This window comes from Lissotriton helveticus, chromosome 6 (assembly GCF_964261635.1).
Source record: "Lissotriton helveticus chromosome 6, aLisHel1.1, whole genome shotgun sequence".
Taxonomy (NCBI): domain Eukaryota; kingdom Metazoa; phylum Chordata; class Amphibia; order Caudata; family Salamandridae; genus Lissotriton; species Lissotriton helveticus.
Window position 1 is genome coordinate 1,265,947,577 of NC_136067.1, and position 25,879 is coordinate 1,265,973,455.

The 25,879-nt window shown below is 42.4% G+C and overlaps 1 protein-coding gene across 1 annotated transcript in view; it reads right to left on the minus strand.

Annotated features, from left to right (window-relative positions):
• Positions 1–25,879, minus strand: part of LTV1 (LTV1 ribosome biogenesis factor) — a 206,026-nt gene that overhangs the window by 75,798 nt on the left and 104,349 nt on the right. The window contains exon 7 of the mRNA XM_078648994.1: positions 4,664–4,791. Coding sequence (XP_078505120.1) covers positions 4,664–4,791 — 128 coding nt within the window. The remainder of the gene's footprint in view (positions 1–4,663; positions 4,792–25,879) is intronic.

A 25,879-nucleotide genomic window follows, 5' to 3' on the forward strand; every position in this document is an offset into this window, starting at 1 on the left:
AGGTAGCTCGGCTCCATGTTTCTCTATTGTCAGGAGGGTGAGGGCTCTTGTTGCACTCAGCAGATGAAATATCACTTCAGTGAGGATGGCACATCAGACTGGCAAGAATCTTGCAGCAGTTGTTGAAACATGAGCCGGCGAGTAAATACTACTGTCAAAACAAACAGCATGAGAAACTGAGATGCTAAAAATAAGGCAGGTATGACTAGGGTCTGAGTAGTGAGCAACTTGTCGCCCAGTAGAGTATGAAGATTGGTGGCTGATCCAGAGAAGATGGGGAGCAAGAAGTTGGGTGCTGAGCTGCTACTTATTATCCTATGTATCTGTAGCCTAATTTTGGGGTGGTGGGTATGTTGGTGCATGCCTGCTAGAGGTGACTGAGGCAATGGAGGTTAGTAGAAGAGCTGCAGGTCCTAGGTAGTCATTGACCATAATCCAGTGGTCTAGAACCTACTGTGTGTGACTGATGGTCTAGTGTACACAAGAGCCTAACATCCCAACAACTTCCTTTCTTTAAGGCACACTCCCGTTCACCCTGCTCTCTATAGCTCCCCCCTGTGGTGGCATTTTTACTGCAATATCCCCTAAAGGAAATGTTTCTTTCTTTGTAACATCATCTGTTGTATATGTTAATTCTGTCCAATAACAGCCTCCAATACCCCCACCGAACACTGCATTTGAACCAGTTTCCATTCCAGCTCTTTTCTTATGCTGTCAGACATTCAATCTCATCCCTTTAAACCCTGCGTAGCTGTTGAGTATACCCGTCTCCTTTTGCACATTGGGTCTCTCTTTTTACACTGATTATTTCCTGTCTCTCTCCCTACACCCTCTATCATTTCCAAGGGACTCTGACCCAAGTGACTCTCTTAGTAACAGAGCTACAACAGACTGGCACACCATTCACACTTAGGCATCTGGTCTCCTCTTTGACAGTTCCTCTTGCCTCGGCTTCCCTGCACTTTTCTGTTGTAGTAAAAAGAGGGAAACATGTTGTAGGGGGAATCACAAGACTATTTGAATTGGAATACCAAATGGGGGAGATGGAAAACGGATATTAGCTTGGGACAAACAAGCATTTACAATGCAACGGTTTCGCCTTTGGAAAAGTTTGAGCTATTGGCATTGTAAATGACAACATTTGTATTTGTGTTGGTTTTGAAAACAGATAAATAAATGGCATTGTCCTTTACATTGCCAATCGCTCTAACTTTTCCAAAGGCGAAACCGTTGCATTGTAAATGCTTGTTGCTCTATGCTGGGGTCGTATTTTTTTCTGTTATTTGTTGATAGTTCCTAAGGACCCCGGTGCCATTCACGAGCTGCTTTAGATACTTGCAAGACGTTCAAACAACATGAGAAACCGCACCATTACTCATGATTCTGGGCAAATCATTAATCTCCCCATGCCTAACAAAAATGAATGTGTCCTTCTGTAACGAAACTGGTGCTATGTAAAGCGCTCTGATACCCAATGTCTCGGGTCTAGTTTGCGCTATATAAAACTCTAACAAAAAATAAGTAATAAAGTAGCACTTGTATTGCCCCTCTATACCACTTTCATGAACCTAAAGCGACCCCCTGGCCGGTCAGGTGAGAGGATACCAAGTCTGTTTTGTAGGGGTAGAAAATGCATGTTTGCAGTGTGGCAAGTGTTGGGTGTCTCTGTGGTGAGTAGGGAGTAGGAAAAGAGAGAATGAGAGCGGGGATTGCGATACTGAGGTGGAAAACCGGGAGGTAGAAAGAAAGAAAAAATAAAGAGCCGATGAAGAGCAAAAGAAGAACGCGACCAAGAGAATGAACCCAGCGGACAGTGATAAAGGGGAGCACAGAAGAGAGAATGATGAGCGAGGACGAGAGAGGGAAAAGTGGGGAGAGTAACAAAGAGAGACTGCATAGAGCCAAGGGAATTACCAAATCAATTAAGTACTAATTCAGGAAGTAATTTCCCGATTGCCTGTTAGCATCTAAGTGTATCTTTAATTTCTCCTGCAATGAGCCTCATTGGGCGCGCGCTCTGACACACTCCGTCGCCTGAAATGAGTTTACAAGTATCTCTTTTTGATTGGCTATAGAATGCTATTTTCTTCACAGTTCGTTACCACTGTATCCAAGTGCTGAGAGATCCTTAATGACACTGGTAGCTCTCCGATTACCAGCTCGCAATGAGCTAACTGTGGCCGCGCGAGAAGAGCTAGTAATCAGCACAGCAGCAATTCGGTCAACACGCGCTCTGCCAAATGAGGTCGGAGCGTGAGCAATGGCTCCCGGGGCACCTGGCGCGGGGACGGAGGAGCCTCACGCCGCGGCAGGAGCCCGCCCACACGGAGGCACTGCAGGCTCGTTAGCGAGCCAGGCAAAGCGAAGAAGCAGGGGCAAATGTGGACGAGGCATGCAGTCTTACACAGGGTGCCACCCAAAGATCAGGGGCCTGCCTGTCCCGGGAACACCAACTAAATCAATGAATAAGAGGCAACATCTTTGGGTAAGGGGCATCACACTGCGTGAACCATGACATCTTTGGATGAGCGACGTTACCTTAGGTTGAGAAACGTTGCTTTTCAATAAGTGGCCAATCTCTGGATGAGCTGCATCACATTCGACCAAGTGGCGCCATATTTGGAGGAACACCGCCATTTTAGGATAAAAGCCGGTTTTATGATCACTTTTGAGAAATCAACAAAACCGAATTACAGACATCCAGTCGGATAGAATATATTATCACCACTACTGCTCTCATCACAAACAGATCGGCATTGGGCCCATCCATAGAGGAGTCGGTGCTGTCAGGGTGTGGGCTACGCACTCCCAGCTCAGATTCTGGTTACCAGTTTCCAGCTACCACCTACTGGACAAGCTCAAGATACACGTTTTATAAAGACACTAATAATAAATGCCACAAGCCATTAAAAAACCAACCTAGTTGATATGTTACTGGTACCCAAGTGCACTCCTTGAATATGAACACTGCCTCAAAGCTAAAATCCACTTCCCCGCATAGCCGGAACAAAACAAATCTACAAGCACTCGACTGGGGGGGAGAGGACACGGACGGCGGGAGGGGGCGGGAGGAGGCGGGAATGGACAGCAAATCTGAATCACGGACGGCGGGAGGGGGCTGGAGAGGACACGGACGGCGGGAGGGGGCGGGAGGAGGCGGGAATGGACAGCAAATCTGAATCACGGACGGCGGGAGGGGGCGGGAGAGGACACGGACGGCGGGAGGGGGCGGGAGAGGACACGGACGGCGGGAGGGGGCGGGAGTGGACACGGACGGCGGGAGGGGGCGGGAGAGGACACGGACGGCGGGAAACGTGCACAGGACAGCGAGGGGGGGGGCGGAAAGGCACACGGAGGGGGCGGGAACGGACAGACTGTCAGTGAAAGGGGAGGGAACGGGAAAAAACGTAACTCCGCCCTGGGAAAAAATCTCGGGAACGCCCCCGAATCTGGTCCGGCCTTGACGGACAGATCTCTGTTCCAATGGCTAGCCTCCATTTATGGAGCTAGCCAATAGGACAGGGGGGCGTATTCCATTCTCCTTACTGGAAATCAAGAGATTTCTCTGGAGGCGGAGCTAAGAGCTCCGCCCTCCAGCGAAACCTAAAAAGGAGAACGACCCCAACAAGGACCACAAAAGTTAACTGAACTGATGTAAAAGCTGCAAGTTGGGAGAGTGGCAGGAGTAGCGCAACTCCTGCCCAGGTACATTTGTAAATGGAGATGTTCTCAAAGAAGCAAGAACACATGCTTATTAGGAGTAACGTTTTCTGCCTTTTTTTAAACATAATACAATCAGCCAGCAGAACATGTAATAGCACATTTGACGGAAAACCTTATAGCAAAGTCTGTTTTTTAAAGAAAGGGGAAGCATAAAATTGTACTTGTATAATTAAATTGTATTTCAGTGGAAAATGGATCCTGCTGCTTTAAGGCCTACAGTACGCTGTCCTATTCCATCACGCTCAGCAAGAAGTTGGACATTATTTTATTTTTTGTAGCTCACTAAGCAAGGATTGTGAAAATCTGAACATTTCATTAGGGTAGTTTGATAAAAAAAATGTTTTCCTTTTTTGCATTTGGTCAACTTAAGGAGGTGCTCTGAAACCCTAAATAAAAGGGCCAAATGGATTCCTAGAAATGTTTTCGTTGATGTCATCCAACATCGCAGAGTAGGGTCCAGTCTTGAATGGTCATAGTAGAGAAAGGAACTTAAGTAGATACTTGGGAGGGGGATAAGGAGGAGGACTCAAACAAAATGCTGACTTGTCTGTTCAGCACCTATCTTTTTTTTAATTTTAGAGCATTTAATGAGGCACTTTCAGGCCCTACTACTTAAAAGCTGCAGTCTCCACAAGCTGGAAAAATGAGCATGATGTGGAAATATTCTATTTTTTTTTGTAAACTATAACCTTATATATTTTAGTCAAACATGTTCGGGCGCTATTCCTTGGGAAAAGCAGAGCGGAAATCAAAGGAAAAAATAGACTTTCATGATGTCTAATCAATAGCTTTAACTGACATTTAAGTCTGAGATTCACCCACATTTGTTGCTGCTCTAGAACAATAAAATCCAAACAACTGAATTCCATTTTCAGTTTTCCATACTGGTATGTCATCCCTACAAGCGAAAAAAAAAAGAAAAGAAAAATAGTCTACATACTCTTTTGCCTTTTGTTTGTAGAAATCATGTATGACCTCTTGTAATCGTGAACTCTCAGACTGAATAAATCCTTCTAATTCAACGTTATCCAGAGCTCCAATCTCATCTTCATCAAATTGTTCGTAGAACTGAAAAAAAGTGCACAACCTCACATTAGAAATGCAATCTGCTAGACTTTGCAACATACAAATAAACAAAATTACAGCATTTATCGTTACCAAAACCACTCCATAAATGTTCAGATACCAAGGTTGATCAATTCCTGTCATTACAAAGAGTAAGGGTATCAGGCGCACAGCCACATTATCAATGGCACAGTTAAAGGTTCTACAACCTGGACAATAAAAAGGGGCTCATCTGCTCACCATACTTCAACACACTTAATTTTCATGTATCTACATTTACAGCATTCAGGAATACACACTTGTCAAGTGTAAGAAAACATAGTCCCTTGCTTAACATGCCTCCATTTATTAAAGAAAATCTAACCAGTGGAAGAGACTCAATTAGGATGGAGTCGTGGTAATAATGGAAGACGGTCATTTTGAACAGGAAATCTTTGTATCAAAGAGTGCATAAATGATTACTCTAAATTCCACCAACACCTGTAAAGTTGACAAACCAGACAACACTGAACAATAGCAGCAGTAGCGGTTATGGGTAATGACTTCACAAGTTAAGCATTGCTCTGAAGCACCTGGCCGGTGACTGGTGTTGGCTGAATAGCTTTGTACGTAGACCAAGTGGATGCCTTGCACATTATATCTATGAGTACATGTCACTGGGATGCTGCAGAATCTGCCTTACAACCCCCCAACCCCCAATAAAGGACAAAGAATAATGAATTCTTTGCATGTGGGGAGAAAAGGGAGCATATCTGGCTTGAATAACCTGTGTGAAATGTAATACATAAGCACAAAGTGACCCAATTATAAAAAAAGACACAGCAAAGGGGGGGCGGGGCAAGCCCCAGTAGCTATGGGGTTATGGAAAGTTGAACCAATGCCTTCGTTTGCTCCGAATATTTGAAACAAAACTCACCTCTAATTAGAACTTACAGTCGTATGAAGGTTGCATTTTATGATAACATTGAGATCACTTCTTGCACTAGATGATGGGACATGTGTAGATGAATGTGCCTATGAAGGTTTTCATATGGATTTTCCAATAACTTTTTTACAAAGGTTTAGAGAATCCATAGTTTGAGTACAACAAATGTTTTGTGCAAGCAATTAATTTACTTTCATTAGTGATGTATCAAAAACGATCATTAAGTGAGGGAGGGAGGGGTTGCCTTTTGACGAAGTACCATTTGAGAGTGCACGGGACTGACAAGTAAAAGGGGCTTTGCAGGTACAAGTGTAAGGTTCATTGCTATCATATCTGACAAATATTCTGAATTAATTTGTGTAATTATATATACATTTTATTAAAAATCAATTTTCACAAGGAAGAGCGGGGTTACACAAAATTAGGTGCAGAGAATAATAATCTTGTTCGTGGGGAAGACAAAATGCACTTTCAAAATAAAGGAAAGAAAAAATAATTACAGCATGGTTTCATGCCAAACTAAAGTGATAACAATTAAAACGACTGTTTGAAAGCAGACCAATCAACAAAATTGAGAAATAACGTTCAAATCTCAGAAAACTGGTGCTGCACACTATCATACAGATGCCGTGGCAAAGAACATGGTTGGGTATATAACCTTATGGTCAGTTCTGAACAAAGAACACCATTCAATCTCCCTGAAAGGGCGTGGGTGAAGGAAAACAATGTTTCCCCGGCAAAACAGCCTAACAGAAGTCACAAATGTACTTGCTTTCATAAAGCAATCTGCTCGTGTCTCATGAGGCCACCAGCATGATTCAAATGGAATGCACCCTAGGGATCAATAGATTACCCTCAGCAATGCAGAAGAAGGGTGTACAACTAATCCTTAAATTTGGGGCAGGATGCTTGAAGGTTATGCCTTCGGCCAATGAAAAACTTGAAATTAAAGTCTCTACTTTAACCATATGGTGCTAATCCGGACTGTGGTGCAAGGTCTCCTCTGTCTGAGCTTGTCTAAAATTGGCCCAGAAATAAGTCATCGCTATGATAATTGTAACCAGTTAAAAAGACATTTAATGCATTTGAACTTGGCTCACCACAAAATCGATTTGATGAGCCTCTGAAATGCCAAAGAGACAATCCCTTAGGTTTAATAGATCATGAAAAACTGCATCACTCCCACATGCAGATTCTATAGACAAATGAGATGACGCATCATTCAGTTCATAGGTCCCTGGCTAGCTGTCAGCAAAGAATGGGGGTGTGCCATCTTTATTCAAGTAAACAACTACTGCGATGGTGCAGGTAATGGACAGCCAGAAACAGATGGTAAACAGCCCCGGGAAAGAAGTACAGCGTTCTGCGAAGGTTTTACCAAATTCATGGATGAGAACAATTCCCCATTCAGTGTCTAACTTGATGCTGAAGAACAGGAGTCTTTGAGATGACTGAAGGCACATCTATGTTGGCTTACCAAAGCCCACTAATTAAACGGCATCAGGTTTTTGACAGTATTTGCCTCTGCATTGAATAACGGATGTGGGAGTGAAATTGTAACTTGTTTAAGGAAGAACAAATGTATGAAACGCAATAAATGTATAAGGCAGTTTAAAACGCAAAAAAAGAGTAGGTAACATTCACATTGTATTAAGAAGGCAGCTTTCTGGAAAGTCACAATTTGTGGAGAGTGACTGTGAGTGGAAGAACGTTAACAGAGAAATGAGTCCTTCCAGTCGGCACTGACCAGGTTCTTTCAAAGACCCTTCTGCTTTCTGTATCTTCACATTTTTAGGTCGAGCAGACCTGCATTCAAAGCGAAGCTTTGATTGCTGTCTGCTTCTAGACTTATTGTGGTCCGCATTTGGGAATGTGGACAAGAGAGGGTGCACGAGCGCAGATTGCACCTCGTGGGCGCGCACGGCGCCGTGCCCATCTCCTGCCTCGGAAGCTCCAACACCACACACACATGCACATACACAGAGACACACAAGCGCCCATGCACGCACCCATACATACAGAGAACCGATCCCCGCCGTTGCATACACACACACACTGCATACACACACGCATACACAGAGACACACACACAAGCGCCCATGCACGCACGCACCCATACATACAGAGAACCCACCCCCGCCGTCGCATACACACACATGCGCGCGCACACACACAGCACACACACAAGCGCACCAAGACCCCCGCCGCCCCACCAGACCCGCCCGACTCACCAGGTTCTTCGTTCGTGTCCCTCGGCAGCCACCCGGTCATTCTGGGCAACAGGCGGGTGCCGCGCTGAGACGCAGTCACGCAAATCTTCCGGCGGGCACAGGAGCGCGGGGTAGACTCCCGTCTGCTTCCTGTATTTGTCTGGCCCCGCCCCCGTCCCAACAAAGGTTGCCTGGCTTCCTGTTGAAGCCGGGCTGCGGCGTTTCATTATTTTTTATGTGGGACAGCATGTAAGGCATTCCCAGTGTTATTTTGGCAACAAAAAATGTGCTCGCGAAAAACAAAATAAAGGCGAGCGTTCGATGTCAGCCATGTTGTCTCTCCCCTCCCCCCTCCTCTCTGCCCTGCCCTCGTCAGGCGGCGCCCCTCTGACGGACGCAGAGATATCTCTGAAAGGCCGGATTAATATCAGTTACGTCTTGTACTCACTGGTGCCCTAAATAATCCTCACACGGCTTCTGTAACCTGTTCCATGCTGTCAGCGCTGGGTTAGGCACACGGGTATCAGATAAGGGCTGTTCAGTGACACAGTAACCCGTATGAGAGGCACATGACTTTCTGCCTCGGTGCTTGTGTTTTTTTGCCCTTCAACTGAACTTTAGACAGAGTCGGAACAAGGTACTAACTACGTATATTCTGGAGCCGGAGAGACGCAGTAGTGATAATAACATGTCCGGTAATTAATTCCACTCCCTGAAGAATGCTACAAGCCAGAACTAAATATGCAAATCCGTCTCTGCTTTACTTTAAAGCTGCATCTGTCTTACTATCTATCCCCCCAAAACACACATCTATTAAGATTCCGATAAGATCGCATTTTTTCCGAATCCATTAAAAATAGCTGTGCTGCAGTACAAACGCCAGCTTTCCAAGTAGCTATGGCTGTTATGATTTTACTGGGGGCTGTCGGTGCTCGGTACTTTTTTAATTAGATCTGTCTGATGAGAATAAAAAAAGTTATCCGTCAATCAGGTAGCTTCCAGTCTTGCTTTTGAAAAGGAGGCTGGGCAAAATATAGCTCGTGTGCATGCGGGGCTTTCTCGTTCACAACAAAAGACGTCTTATATGCAATTCAATACATTACATGCCCCGTGCTGCGGAAAACGAAGTGTTCTGTGAAGAAATTTGTATTCACGCCAAGCAACAAAAACACAACTTATCTTCCTGACTAGAACTACTCTATACTACAGTGTGCACTCCGAGTTTTGTCTCCTTAGTGAACGGGGTGGGGGAGGGGGTTGGGCTTTCTCTCAATATAATTCCTAATTATGCTGCCTACTAGAAAATTACCATGCTGGGGCAGCTACCTAGTGCTGCTATTAGCAATTGAAACTTCAGCTCAAAAGTTTTGGAGGTGTGCAACTTCACATTCATCACTTCTCCTTCTGCTCCGCAAAACTTTATGTGGGCAAATTGGTCCCTGTGGGTATCTGTGAGTATCTGGTCTTAGGACGGCAGAAGAGAACAACTTGAAATGTAACGATCCTTCTTTCTTTTATGTTCACTTAGCGCTGAGCCTTTTACATTAAAAGAGAAAGATGTTTAATAAAAACTTTTCAGCTGAAGGTTCGCGACCCAACCTCTAACCTCCCCCTCCCCAAATGTGAACATATGTATTTGCATTAAGAAGAGGCCTTGCTGTACCTCAGAGGATATATAATTTTCTAAAGCTGTGACTTTTTTTAAATGTTAGAATAGAGTAATTAAGCGCTTTTCCGTGCATGCCTGGATTTACCGGCTGGTAAAACCACACCCTGTATTTCCTGGCAGGAAAATCAGGGGATGAAATTCCAGGTGCAGTATCACTCATGATTAATCCATGCAAGAGCACAGGGTTATTGGTTTTCTGGGGTTTGACCCTGGTCAATCAGTAACCACAATCTTTGTTAGTTTAAGGCACAAGCAAATCCCAAATTAACATGTGCTAACCCACTTGGTAGCTTGGCACAGAGCAGTCATTCTTAACCCAAAGGCAATGTGAAAAGGAACCCAGAGACAATGTGAAAAGTATCGATCTGCTGCTCTCTTCCACCCCGCCTCCTTCGTTAACTCCCTGTTCTTTTCTCCCGTGGTGATTTGCTGTTCTCTTCCACCCGCTTCCTTCTTTAACTCCCTGTTCTCTTCTCTTCTCCTGTGTTGATCTGCTGCACTCTTCCACCCGCCTCCTTCTTTAACTCCCTGTTTTCTTCTCCCGTGCTGATCTGTTGTTCTCTTCCACCCATCTCTTTCTCTAACTCCCTGTTCTCTTCTGCTGTGCTGATCTGCTGCTCTCTTCCACATACATCCTTCTCTAACCGCACACACACACATACATACAACCATGCACACACACACATACAACTACACACACACAACCACACAAACACACACAACCACGGCACACACACAATCTCACACACAACCACACAACCACACATACAACCACACACACACAATTACACCCAACCACACACACACAACCACACATACAACAACAAACACAACCACACACAAAACCACAAACACAACACACACACAACCACACACACACACAACCACAAACAACCAAACACCCAACCACACACACATCACACAACCACACTCACAACCACAGACACAGCCACACATACAAACACACACACACACACACAATCACACCCAACCATACACACAACCACACCCAACCACACACATACAACCACACACACAACACCACACACACACAACCACACACATACTCACAACCACATACACAACCACACACATCTATCTATCTATCGCCCTCACTCTATCTATCTATCTATCGCCCTCACTCTATCTATCTGTGGCCCTCACTCTATCTATCTATCTATCGCCCTCACCCTATCTATCACCCTCACTCTATCTATCTATTGCCCTTACTCTATCTATCTATCTATCGGCCTCACTCACTCTATCTACATCTTATCTATCTATGTATCTATCTATGTATCTATCTATCTATCTATCTAACGCCCTCACTCTATCTATCGCCCTCACTCTATCTATCTATCTAACGCCCTCACTCTATCTATCGCCCTCACTCTATCTATCTATCTATCTATCTATCTATCTCCCTCACTCTATCTATCTATCGCCCTCTATCTATCTATCGCTCTCACTCTATCTATCTATCTATCTATCGCCCTCACTCTATCTATCTATCTATCTATCTATCTATCTATCTATCGCCCTCACTCTATCTATCGCCCTCTATCTATCTATCTATTGCCCTCTAGCTATCTATCTATCACCCTCACTCTATCTATCTATCTATCTATCGCCCTCACTCTATCTATCTATCTATCGCCCTCACTCTATCTATCGCCATCACTCTATCTATCTATCGATCGCCCTCACTCTGTCTGTCTATCTATCTCCCTCACTCTATTTATCTATTGATCTATCACCTTCACTCTATCTATCTATCGCACCACCACAGCATCACTCAGGGGCACCACAGCATCACTTAGGGGCACCACAACATCACTATGCGCTACCACAGCATCACTGAACGCCACAGCATCACTCGTCACCACCACAACATCACTCAGCGCCATTCAACAACAACTGGTTCAAATATGTTCTCTCAATGTTTCAAGCTTTATTACAAATGTTACAAAAAAATGTTAATATTTCACTTCTGTTCTTGGATTTTCGTCACAATAAAATACACTGAACATAATCTTCACAAAAGTTATTTACAAAAGTTTAAGCTATTGCCATTATAAATTACAATAACTTTTAAGTATTAATTATTTAAAAAAATTAAAAGCCATTGTTATTTGTAATATCAATACATCTAAGTCACGTAAATACAAAACATGTTGCATTACAAATACTTTAGGTGCCACATTTGCAAAAGTTAAAAGTATTGGCATTGTAAATGACAAAGCTATTAATTTCGCTATTTTCAAAACCAACACATAAATAAAAAATGTGTCATTTACAAGACCAATAGCTCAAACTTTCCTAATGCGAGACCTATTGCATTGCAAATGCTTGTTCCTTTAGGGGACCGTGGTCAAAGGAAATTTTACATCAAGAATCACAGGTCAGGGATAGATTGTGCGGTGGCTGAGTTGACAAGAACGCTTCATCAGCTAATGATCTTCGAAGAGATCAGCATGCCCATCTTGGCAACACAGGAAGGAGCCACTGATTGCAAGACATTGGAAACCGTTCATGGTTCATCTACTCTGATCAATGGCAGCACTTTACATTGTAAGTGCTGACCCACACCAGAAAACGAACATTATCAATAACAACCCCACACTGTAATGTGCACATAGGCATCCAGAATAGTTTACTAGTTTAAGCCACTGAGGAAATACGACACTGCCGTTTCTAAGTTGCGCTCTTTAAGATTTTTATATATTTCATGAAGAAAAACAAATAAAGCAAGCAGATAGGTAGTACACCTCAAAATGGAAAACTCCAATTGTTGCTTCAGGACAGACATAGTAACCTCTGCCCAAAGATGCTACGCGTTGTGGCACAGTCAGGGTACCAAAGGCCTTAATGCAAGCAAGGAAAATGGACCCTCACCCTTGATCGGTAGCAAATGACAGCAGTACTTAGAGTGCATTTGTCCTCTTACACCCCTGGCTCTTGCATCATTAATAGCTACACCTCACGCTATGTAGCGGTAGCTGAAAGACAGTTGATATTTAAGCTTCAATATGCAGAAGAATTTCATGAAGTAGGCCACCTGTATCACTCGCATGGATTGCAGGGAAGACTGGCTAGGTTACAAATTTAGTTAGATAATTTGATATAGATTCAGGATCACAGATGACTTACTTTTGTGCTCCTTCCTCAGATCTGCATTGATATTTATAAGCATTGAAAAGAATCACAAACGTACTATAGTGGAGATAAACGCAAGAGTGGAAATGAGTAGGAACAGTATCAAAATAGAAATCATAAAATAATTGTCTTTCAAGAGGTGCGTGGCCTACCTGTGGATTGGTTCATCAGCCAGAAACATCGGCTGATTTCCAGGCAACTGCTCCTCACGTCATTAACATAGGGCAATGCTGTGGTTGTCCGGTGTAATTTTAATTTCCATTGAAGAATATATCCTAGAAAGATATAAATATATTACCCAGTGGCAGTCACCACTCGGGAGCTATAGTTTGGATTATGTTTCCAAAGGAAATATATTTTTCGGTATGCTAATGACGTTCGTGCACTTTGGCAAACCTTGAATAATCTTTCCAAAAAACAAAAAAAGTCTCATTCACCTCAGGTCCTTCCTGAAATGTTTCAGGGTGATTCGTCAAACGGGGGCAGAGCAAAATGGGGGTGTCAATTTTCAAAAGAAAATTAGACACTGCTACAGCCAAAACGGCTGAATGAATGCAATTACTCCAAATTTGGCTAAAAACTATGTGGAAGGGTTCCAGAGAGGCCCCTCCCCCACCTCCTCGCACAAATTATTGTAAAAATATTTTAGGAGGTGTCGGGGTGGGTGGCGGGGGGGGGGGGGGGGCTCGGGTACCCGCAGGGCTTTGAGCCCAGGCACGGGCCAGACCCTGCGGCCAACCAACAAGATGAATGTCTTTTTGTAGGATAAAAAAAAAAACTACAAATTCACTTAAAAAAGCAAAGGTTGGGGGCGTGGTCTGGCCACGCAGGAAGATGGCCGCCTGAGGGGAGAGCTCCGCCGAGGTACAGACCCCTAACGAGCTCCCCTCTCTTACCTTGCAGCCGGGATCCTGCTTTCTGAGATCCTGTGCATGCGGAGTTTACGTGGAACGCAGCGACGGTCTTTCTGGAGGTGCAGCGCTGGTTTCCTTCGTTCTCTGGCGCCATGACGACGTGACTGCCTACTCCGGTGCGCGCATCGGGATCTGCGCTTTGATGACACCGCACTTCCTGTCAGGGTAAGCCGCGCCTCCTGCAACTTTAGGGCCGGGCTTTCTCTTGCCTTAGGCCGCACCCCCTCAGCAGACGAGGTTGCGCTCCTCTAACGATGCACACGCAGGGATTAACATTGTGTGTATTCTTAACACACGGCGTCCTTTCTAAAATGCATTCTTAAAAGGATTTCTTCAAAATATTGTGAGGAAACACTATGAGGATTAATTTTTCACGACGTCTTTTCATACTCTGAAGAACTTTGAAGCATCTCAGACAGGGGAATTTTTGCCTTTTACATTTCTCCAAATCAGCTTTGCGTGCTTTGTTATGCTGCCTCTAAATGACAGTTGGTGACATTAATTATCTTCTCCATTGGATTCTGTCACCCCATTTTTGTTGTTCTCTCATATATTGCCTTCAACTCAACAGAACCACTTCTTATGTACGGACCAATTTATTACTTTGGTATAACTGGCCTGCTGCCGCTCTCATTTACTACATCCACATGACTTCTTGCTGAGGCAGTTTTGGCGCACATCATTTGTTACTTCAGTTTTGCACTAATTTAGGGAAACAATGTTTGGTGTTTTGTGGCACTGTTGTTCTGCTTTCTTCTTTTAAGCACTAACTCCATGTTCTTTGTAGTGCTCATTTACTTGCCACATATGTTTCGTTGCCTCTTTAAAGCTTGATACGTCATTGGTTCCATCATTGCCTCTTTTTCCAATTTTACGTCTATTCGCTATTGTAGACCGTCTCTACAACGGGGCCCTGAAATGTCCACTAACAGAAATGGTGGTCGTGGACCTAAGCACACACTTTTTACTGAAGTGGTAAAACAATCCTCCACTTCAACAACTAAAGGCAATGGCTCGGAGTCGCCTCCTCCACCGCAAACTACATCGCCTCAGAGTGACAAGTCCTTGTCTGATACTATGCAACGCATTTTACAAGAGCTTTCTGGAGTTAACCGCCAGCTGGAGGGTCTGGATATTACCATGACATCATTGGCTGTGGAGACTAAGTCAATTAGGGAAGAACTCACCACTTTTCATACAAGGATTGATGTCATTGACTCTAAAATAATGGATATGGAGAGTCAACTTGATTCTGTTCAAGGTTTGGATCAAGACCTACTTTTTCTACACAGTAAGATCATCGATTTGGAAGATCGCAGTAGTAGAGACAATATCCGTTTTTTTGGTTTTCCTGGAAAATATTGAAAAGCAAGACATGAAGACCTTTCTATGTGACGCTCTTCCCACTTTGACTGGAATTTCCTTTGCTCCCCCTCTTGAGATCCAACGTGCCCATAGATTGGGTCCACCTCGTTCTGGTGCCTCTGCAAGACCCAGACCAATTATTGCCTGTTTTCTTCGACATGAACAGACCAGACAAATCTTATCGATGGCTCGCTCACATGGCTCCTTTATATTTCAAGGTCATACCATCCACATGGCTGCAGACTTCTCTAAAGAAACAAATGAACAAAGGAAGGCGTTTCTCTCCTTACGGCCCCAGCTACGTCAAATGGACATCAAGTATGGATTATTTGAGCCCGCGTGTTTTCGTATTACCAGGAATGGAGAGTCTAAAGACTTATGATCCTGCCCTTCTTCAGCAATTTCTGGATGATTTCAAGTCCGATGATATGGAAACTCAATCTTCTTCCCATGCTCAATCTTCTCAATCCAAGACTTCATCTACAAACCTGTCCACATCTCCTTTGAACGACTCTACTGATTCCAGGCACCGCGGCAGGGATCTCACCCGTCTGTCTCGCTCTCAGGAGGACAGGGACTCAGCTCTACGTTCCGTCTCTTCTCTCACTAACACACAGCAGAGAGACAAGTCTAGATAGCCTCTCAAGAAGCCTTCTGATGCTGACTGAATTCCCCCCCCCCTTTTTGTTTGTTTTATACCCTACTGTTTTCTCTTCCTTACTTCATAAGTTAGTAGCAATTCTTGTTGTTGGTCATGCTCTTGTTGCTTGATTTGTCAGCCGAAAATCCAAACCACAATATAATGTGGTCACTTCTACTGCATGTTTTACATAATGTTTTTTGCCTACTTGTTATTCTATATTTCCTACTTGAGCGCTGTTTTCTGTTTTGAAGTTTTTTATTCAATTTTTAGGATCTTCTTATTACATATTGCATGGTTATTGCCTTCTCCGTGAGGGATAGTTCTTCTTATGCACTCCCCTACTTTGGATGTTGTTTTTTGTTATGTTCGTCATTTTATGTCTCACTCTTTAGTTGTTCGGTACCTACTTGTTGTCTATTTTGTTTCATTGTTCCCTCCTTAGAGTATTTTTGAATTCACAGGTCCCACTCATAGCTATTACCTTCCTTCTGGAGGTTCTTTTTCCTGTTCCTCCCTCTCCCCATGGTATTTTTCCTGTTGCTAGGCTTGATATTATATATTGTTTTCATTGGATATCCCGCACTTGTACGGTATATATTTACTTTGTTGTTTCATATATATTTTACACTAGGTTCTGCTCTTTCTTCACTTTCACCTCTCACGCTTTTTTCATATCTGCCTTCTTTCCCCTTTTTTTTAACTATTTGATCTATTCCCTCCTCTATTTTATTTCTTTAACTCTTTCTTCACACCTCTTCTCTTATGTATCTTGTCTCTCTTTTACTTCATCTTCCTTGCTTTTCTTTCTTCTTCTCATGCTCTTTTCACATAGTTTTCAGGTTACAGCAGGATTTTAATGTCTTTGTTATTTTCCTCATTATATTTCGTGACACTCTTTTATGGGGGGGGGGGGATTTGCAATGTTGATGATGTTATTTTATTCCATTGTGTTTTGTATACTCCGTGTTACCATTCATCCTCTAGATCCCCATTCTTTTTTACTCGAAGGGGGTCCAGCGCCTTCTGATGCTGACTGAATTTTCTTTTATGTTCTAGTTTTCTAATTTTATAAGCAGTATTTGTTGTTTATAATGCTTTTGCTGTTTGTTTAGTCTACTGAGCTTTTCATGCATGGTATAACATGGCTCCATATGCTTAGTGTTCTATATAATGCCTTATTCCTTACTGTCATTCTATATTTACTATTAACTTGTGATTTTCAGTTTTACAGTCATTCAATCATTTTTCAGGTTTGGTTCTTATATACTATAAGGCTGTTACCTTTCCACAGGTAGTTTTCTTTCTTCATATCCATTCTCCCTGTTATAGTGATGTTATAGTTGTCCGGGTAATCACTCAATATTCCATTTATTGATTACCTCGCTTCTGAATGTTGTCTATTTGTTTCACTGTTTTCCATCTTTAGACTGTTTCTGATCATTTTCTCTCTGTTTCCCTTCCATTGCATGATTTTATGGTTTTCCCTCCTTGTCTTTACATGTTATCTCTTTCCCTCTTTTTAGGTGCCATTATTGGTTTGTATCCTTTTCGTGTTTTTCTTTCCTTTTTTTTTCTTCCTTATTCTAATGTTCTCGTCTAGGTACTATTCTGATGTTGTCTTTCTTTTAGGAGTATGATAACTTTTGTTCTCTGTTTCATATTGTGTTTTTACCTCCATGTTCTTTCATGGTTTTATGCTATGCGTTTGACCTTCTCATGGTATATTTCTGTTTGTAGGCTTACCTCAAAACTGTTATCTTTACTGTGGTGGTCCTTTTTCCAATGTATTTCTTCCCTATGTTATTGTACTCGTTACTTAACTTAACATTATACATTTCCTTCAGTGCTCACTTCGCTTTGGATACTTTAATACCTTTCTTAAAAAAGGTTCTGGTATTTTCCTATGCTTTTATTCCCATGCTTTATTGTCTGTATTTTCTATTCCCCTTTCTCCCCCTCTTTATGATGGTGCTGGACTCTTCTATTTCTCTCATTTAACTTTCATATTTCTTTCATTCTATCTTTCGCACCTCCTTTATTATGTAATATGTCTCATTTTATTCCATTTCCCTTGCTTTTATTTTTTCTCCTCCTGTTATTCTATTATTGTATGGTTCTTATATCATGATTTTTTTCCATTTTACTGCCTATATTTCATGATAATGGTATATGGTTTCCCCTATTTTTCTTGTTGTAATCATATTCTGACTGCGTTTTACATATTCAGTTCTATTACTTGTTCCCCAAATCCCCATTCTTCTTTGCTCGGAGGGGGTCCGGCCTCCCTTGGTGCTGCTGTAGGTGCACCCAGACCCGTAGTTAACAGTCTAGGTTTCTTTTTTCTTCTCTTTTTCTTTTCTTTCTTTTTCATTTTTTTCTTTGCATCTTTAATACTTTCTCTTTCTCTATTCATATTTGATTTGTCTGTTCCACTCTTCACTCTGCCTTTATAAACTACTTTCCCTTTTCTTCTTTCTTCTTTCTTCTTCTCCCTTGCCCAGAGTAACACACCTTTCTTTATTTTCTCTTTCCTCTTTCATCTTCTTGTTCAATTTTACTATCATGTCTTCGACCCATCCGTTGTCAGTGATTTCTTGGAATGTTCATGGCCTCACCCACTATCTTAAACGAAAGAAGGTTCTTTCTTACTTACATTCTAAACATGTAGAAGTTGATTTACTGCCGGAAACCCATGTGGATGATATCGAATCTAGTAAACTTCACAGGGATTGAGTGGGTAAAGTCATTCATAGCAGTGTTTCTAAACCGGACCCCACTAATCCCAACCCCGTTCGTAAATGTGGCGTTGCCATTCTTTTTCGAAAGTCACTTCCTTTTACGATTATCAAGACATGGACTGACCCGGATGGTCGGTATGTATTTGTTAAGTTGAAACTTGGAAATTCTTTCATTTGTCTTGGTTCTGTCTACGCTCCATTAGGTTCCAAAAAGCAATTTTTCCTTCGACTCAATCGCCTCCTCACAGAAATAAATGCTACCCAATTTCTCATTGGAGGTGATTGGAACTTGGCTCCAGATCCTGCCCTTGACAGAACAGGTTGCCTTGATACCGTCAATGCATCCGATAGAGCCATTTTGCGTGACATTCTTACGGATACTGGTCTGGTTGATCACTGGAGACTCAGTCACCCTCAGGTTAAAGAATACACATTATTTTCTTCTACTCGCGACACATTTTCCTGTCTCGACTACTTTCTTCTTTCGCAACATACAGTCCGGCTAGTTACAGAATCGAAAATCCTAGAAGCAGCCATTTCTGATCACTCCCCTGTTTTCTTGTCTCTTGCTTTGGGTCTTTCCAGTCCGGGGCGCAAATCATGGCGTTTAAACATTAATAAATATGAGACACCATCTGGTAAACTTCTCTTACAGTCGCACCTACGGGACTACCTTTTGAATAATGGAGACTCAATCCCCTCTAAAAGAACGGTATGGGCAGCTGCTAAGGCAACTATCAGAGGCCAACTTATGCGGGACGCTGCTCTATATAACAAGAAGAATGCTGCCAAACAGGCTGATTTGGAAAAAGACATTGGCCAACTTGACCAATTATATGTTTCAAAACCAACCCTTCAAAATCGTAAATTGTTGGAACAGGCACGCATGTCTCTCAACAGTCATTTTACTTCTAAGGCCGAATATGCCTTACAAAGGATGAAACGGCGTCACTACGAGCAAGATGAAAAAGCTGGCCTGCTACTGGCTACGTAATTGCGTCAGAGGGAGGCTGCTATGGCAATTCCCGTTATTACATCCAGTTCTGGTGATATGCTTACTCGACCGTTGATGAATTTGCTTCATTTTACAGATCTCTCTATTCACCAAACACTCACATTGACACGTCAGAGATGTCCAATTTTTTGGATACGGTACATCTTCCACTAATCTCTGATGATGGCAGAGCTCTACTTGACGGACCTATTACGAAGGAGGAAATTTCCTCAGCTATTGCTACTTTACCGTACCATACAGCACCAGGTGAGGATGGTTTCCCCCCTGAATTTTTCAAGTGGACTGGTCAGAGTATGGTTGATACTCTACATGCCGCATTTGCAAAAGCCACAGAGGACTCCTCTCTTGGTTCTATTTCCAATAAGGCCATCATAGCTGTTTTACCGAAACCTGGTAAGGATCCTCTGCTTTGTGGTAGTTACCGCCCTATCTCTCTTTTAAACTCTGATGTTAAGATTCTTGCAAGTATCCTCGCATCACGTCTTCATAAGGTTTTACCTTCTTTAATCCACAATTCACAGGTAGGCTTTGTTCCTGGTCGTTCATCTCAAAATCATTTACGTACTCTCTCCCATGCCTTATGGTCAGCTAAAAATCTTGCTAGTGATACCATACTCCTTTCTTTAGATGCCGAAAAAGCATTTGATCGTATTGAATGGGAATATCTTTTTACCATAATGCAACGATTTGGTTTAGGCGACCAATTTATAGCTAAAGTGCGTCTGCTATAGGATAGTCCTTTGGCTCAAGTTAACTGTGGTGGTTTCCTTTCTACTCCGTTTCCAATCAGACGGGGTACTCGTCAAGGTTGTCCTCTATCCCCTCTTCTTTTCCTTCTCGCAATGGAACCTTTGGCTGCTGCAATCCGTCAATCACCTGCAGTGGTTGGAGTTCCTCTTCCAATTGGTCATTCAAAAATGTATTTATACGCGGATGATATTTTTCTCACACTTACCGATCTTCCCCGCTCTCTCCCTGCTCTTCTTCGCATCATAAATAATTTCTCTTCTTTTTCCGGTTATAAGATTAACTGGGATGAGAGTGAAGCATTGCCTATGTCCATTGGTACTACAAAAGCTGCAATTTCCGGTTTTCCATTTCACTGGCAATCTTCCCGCCTTAAATATTTAGGAGTATTCATTAACCGCGGATTGGATAATATAGTTATGGACAATTTAACACTGCTGATTGCACAAATGCAACGAGATTTCGATAAATGGAAAGTCCTCGGCTTATCTCTTTGGGGACGGGTTCAGGCGGTTAAGATGGTCACCCTACGGCGATTTCTTTATGTTTTAGCCATGCTCCCTTTAAACATTCCCCTGATTATTCTAAGGTCCATTGACTCCAAAATAAAATCTTTTATCTGGGGTACGGCTAAGCCGCGTATTACCTTGGCCAAACTCAAATCCCACCAATTACATGGTGGCTTGGGTCTTCCCTCTATTGAGCATTACTCACTCGCCCTCCATCTTTCACATCTTTCCTTCTTTTTGCCCAAGTCTAAAGACATACCTCAATGGGTCCCACTTGAACGTCACTTATTATCTTCTAGTCTTGGCTTGTCCCTTTTATATGGTAAAGGTTCCAGTTCCTCCGACCCTAAAAATCCTATCTTATCTGCTATGCATAAATCTTGGCAAAGAAGCCATCGCTTGCTTAAATCTAACCCGCGGCTTCACGTCAAAGCTCCTTTATGGTCCAATTTGGCTATTCGTGTTCATGGTCGCATGATATCATGGCCTCTGTGGCAGGAGGCTGGTGTTCACTCTTTGGAACAATTGTTCCATGACAATAACTTTAAACCTTTTTCTCAAATCAGTGAGGAATTCCATTTACCATCCACACAATCCCGTCAATATACTCAACTTCAACAAGCCATCACAAAACATTTAGGTTCTCCACCCGATTTGTTGGCTGTATCTCCTATTTTATCTTTTTTACATTTGTGGGGAAATCTTAAAGGTGTGACTTCTGGTCTTCACAAAACTTTCCTGCATCCTCTCTTTTCGCAACCCCTCTCGAAAGCTCTTCAATTAAAGTGGCAATCTCGCTTATCAGTTACATATTCCATTACTCAATGGGATCAAATTCTGGAAGGTTTACATAAAGGTGTCCGAGAGGCTCGTCTCAAATTCTGCATTTTCAAAATCATCCATGAATGGCACTGGTCTCCATCTAAACTACATCATGCTAAATTGATAACACACTCTTTGTGCTGGAGATGTTCTGCTTCTGGCTGTGATATTACACACATTATTTGTGAATGCCCCCGTACTAGATCATTTTGGCTTTTTGTTGGAAAGACTCTGGCATCTATCATGTCATTACCTTTACCCTTTACTTCTGCAAATATTATTTTACATGATTTCCGAGGTCTCTTGTCATTGTCAAAACCACAGACTCGTCTTCTTCATACTGCTTTGGCTACGGCCAAAATCTGTATATTGCGCCATTGGAAGTCTTCCTCATCTCCTCAGGAAGAGTGGCTGGTGGCCATGATACAAACAGCCTCTTATGAACGTGTAATTTATATTTTGCAAGATCAGGCTTCTGTTTTACTTCAAACATGGTCCCCATTCATAGAAGCCACGGTGGATAGTGACTCTGTTTCCATTCCTTCCTCCCCAACGTCTGTTATCCCTTCTTAATTATTTTCATTTTTATTTTACGTTTGTGTACTCCTCCTGGTTTTATCCTGCTCCTTAATCCTTTTCATTTGTCTCGGTCTCCTCTTCTTCTCTTCTTTCTCTTGTTACTCTGGGATTCTTTGTTCCTTTTTCTTTTCTTTTCTCTTTTCCTTTCATTCTTTCGCTTTCTTCTTTTCTGCTATTTTTCGCTTTATAGCTTATAGAATAATTGCTATTTTTGCTTTTCCACATTTAAAATATCCTATGTATAATTATATCATTTTCATATTTTATTTTATTATCTATTTACATATGTATGTATTTCTGTATCTTCATCTAAAAATCTTTTAATAAAAAATTTCAACACAAAAAAGCAAAGGTTAAAGTGAGTCACAAGTCACTAGGTCATGCTCATGCCATGCACAGCTTAAATGTCATATATTACATCACTCATGACATGTTCAATGACTGCACTGATAAAAGCCCTAAAGATAGCTGAAATTATATACTTGATAACGCTGTACATGGTAAAGACACGAGTTAAAGTAACTTGGGGGCAGAAATTGTAGAAAAGGAATGTCAGGAACACAAATCCCAAGAACACTATGTACCAAACCTTAAAGTGCATTTTTGTTCATTTTGATTTCTTGGAAGTGAATTGCTGTTACGGAGGGCCTCCACGCTTTTAACCAATGCCAAATGGTTCAAGTTTCATTTTAAGTTCCTCCATTTCACTGGCTGTGTACATGGTTATCATGTGTCTGCTTAAATATAATATATATAGAATGAACATTCCTTTGAAGATCACGATCTAAATGACTCTAGAACGCACAAATGAGCAGCCCACCTTAACCAAGAGGCATCATTAATTATGGTCTGAGACAGTAGGTGTTGCTGTTAACCAACGACCCTCATGTTTTTGTTGACAAGAAATAATTTGCCATTCTAGTGCCCTAACTGCAGAATCTGCTGATCCTAAAGAAAATTCTGCTGCTTCAATTGATGTCTTTCAGCCAGTCAATGCATGAGGCCATCGAAATAAGGAGTCAAAAACCGCACAAGCCTTTGGCTAAAGTAAGAAAGAACCAGCATTTCCTCCAAAAGGAATACTAACTATCATTACTCAAAATAATATACTCTTGCTCGTTCTGCATTAATGGTCAAGCCCAGATATTGGACAGGTGTTGGAACTGATTTGTCTGGATTGTTGTGAAGTCCAGGGTCTTCTAAGACACTCGCTGCCATCGTAAAATCTTGTAAGACTTTTTTGAAATAGGAAGGCTTCGATTCCCTTTCTTCTACCATACAATAAAACGAATGCCATGCATTTGGAGAACGCCATTGGTGTATACCTTTGACCTAATGGAAGAACTTTGCAATGGAAATGGTGTTCCCCGCAATCTCAGCCACTGTATTTGTTTTAGAATGTGAATATCTGAATCCATAATACTTGTAGCACACACCCAACCCCATTGATAGATTTGGGTGAAGTGTGGGGTAGTCATGACAATTTGCATTTTTCGTCTCTTTGTCCAGTGTTTTCCGGGGCAGAATGAAGATGTACTGCTTCTTTGGTCCCCGAATGTAGACAAACGAAACTTTGTATAAGGCATGAAATCTTACTCACTCAAAGCACAAATACTTTGCCCCTAGTTCTCTGACAAATAACCAATCTAACGATGCAAGTATAGAGGCAGAGATGTGCAAGAATAAAAACATAAATTAAACACTTTCCAATAAATAATCTCTACAAAACAGCAACCAACTATGGGCATCACTGGTAAACAGGAATACAGCAGTTATAACCTGGATGGAATAAAATGAAGTGATGGATAAGCAGGCAGAAGGAGGAGGATAAAAGTGCTTGACAAACTCTGGCACCATGCACACCTATTTCCTAACGTTTAAAATGAAGAGAGCAGGTTCTAAAAGCATTTCAACCGTGTGCGATACATTCCAGTGCAGTGTGGGCAGGAGGCTTCTTCAAATGTGTGTGAACCACAAGACTAAACATATGCCAATAATGACTTGCCTCTTTTCTGTACATGCCTCAACTTACAATTTTATATCTAGCAAATCTACAAATTGAGGATTCAAGTTCTGCAACAATCAAAAGTGACACTGCTGTTCCCCTCTGACCGAACCCAATCTTTATTTCCAGCAGTTTAATGCTGTGACGTAGCAGCTAGAGAGACTCAAAACTATAGTAAAGAAATAAAGGAAATACAATCACTAGTCAGGTCAATGCTTCTCCTTTGTGGATTTCGTCCTCCTGTTCCTAGCCTCACAATTCTAGATCAGACCACTGTTTAGAAAAGGCTGGTAAAAAGTGTCACGTCGGGATGAAACTAAAAGATGTCCTCCTTGAGGAGGGGAAGAAATATGGGAGGAGGGTACCAGAAGAGCCACAAAAATTACATTGGAAGAGAGCAAGTTGTGAGTGTGCCAAATATGTACTGAAAAAAAGCGAAAGGGTAAAAAGGGAAAACAGGAGAAGGACACATAGACTCTTCTTTCTGTATGCACAAGAAACAAGCATTTACAAAGCCAATAGGTTTTGCCTATTCAAGACCTTTTGGCATTGTCAATGTTTTTTTCTTTATTTTAGACATGTTGCACAGGGATGTATGACATTACAACGCATGCTTTTACATCACATGCCTTTACAACGCGGTTTTTACAACGCATGCCTTTACAACGCATAGTGCTTTGGGGCGCTGGGTAGTGAATTGTTTAATTTACTATTCCAACTCCAGTCCCCGTGGATAGTAGGGAAGGTGTTGGATAGTACATTAAACCTATTCCCTATCCTAGAGCGCCCCCCAGCGCAATGCGTTGTAATGGTTTGCGTTGTAAAAGTTGCGTCGTAAAGGCACTGCGTGGTAAAAGTTGCGTTGTAAAGGATGTTTCCCGTTGCACAGCTGCTATGCAACATGGCTTAAAGTAAATAAAAACAAAGCGCTAAAGCGAGGCCAGAAATCACCATGTAATAGCACTTTTTTGTTTAAGCCAGGTTGTACAACATATGTGCTCTGTGCAACATCTCTAAAATCATCATCAAAGCCAAATAACTGCAAGAACTACTTGGCTTTGTTGATGTTTTTTCCGGTGGACGAGAAGGCCACACAGGGTATGGTGGAGGTGAAAAGCAGGAAAGGGGGAGAGTATGGCCGGAGGAGCAAAAAACACGAGGTGGGGGTTGGGAAGGGAGTTGGTGGAAGACAAGGAAAGAATGAAGGAGGGTGGCAGGGCACAAATAAACAATTTGACATCCTAGCGAGAAAGGGGGAAGCAGAATGAGGTCAGTGCAAGACCACAGATGGCAGGAAGTGGGAGAGAGTCAGGAAAAGCACAGACAGCAGGGGGAGGGTGCACGGGCCACAGAAACATGCAATCTTAGAAAGAGCATGTCTAAAAGTTACAAATAAGTATATCAGGAAGCGTGTGGACATTTGAAGGACACTGGCCACAGACCGGAAATTACAGTTGTTCCGTGCTCCACTGCAGGGACAGAAACTTAAAACACAAGAGGGAGCAGGGAGCTGCTGACCAATCAGGCACAGGGTCAGAGCTGATTTGCATTTAGCCAGTGTCTAACCCAGGGTGATGTGGAGTGCAAAAAAACGATGGATTTAGGCCCAGATCCTTGTACTGGGGTGAATGTATGACATTGTTCTACATTCTGTCCATCAACTGTGTTTTTTGCAATTTTCACCCCGAGTGGGCTGGGGATGCTCAGACGTGAGTCCCAGGCTCTCCACATCACTGGAGTCAAGCTATCCAGGCTGAATGAAGGCTGATAGCCAGAAACCGGTCCTTGGATGCT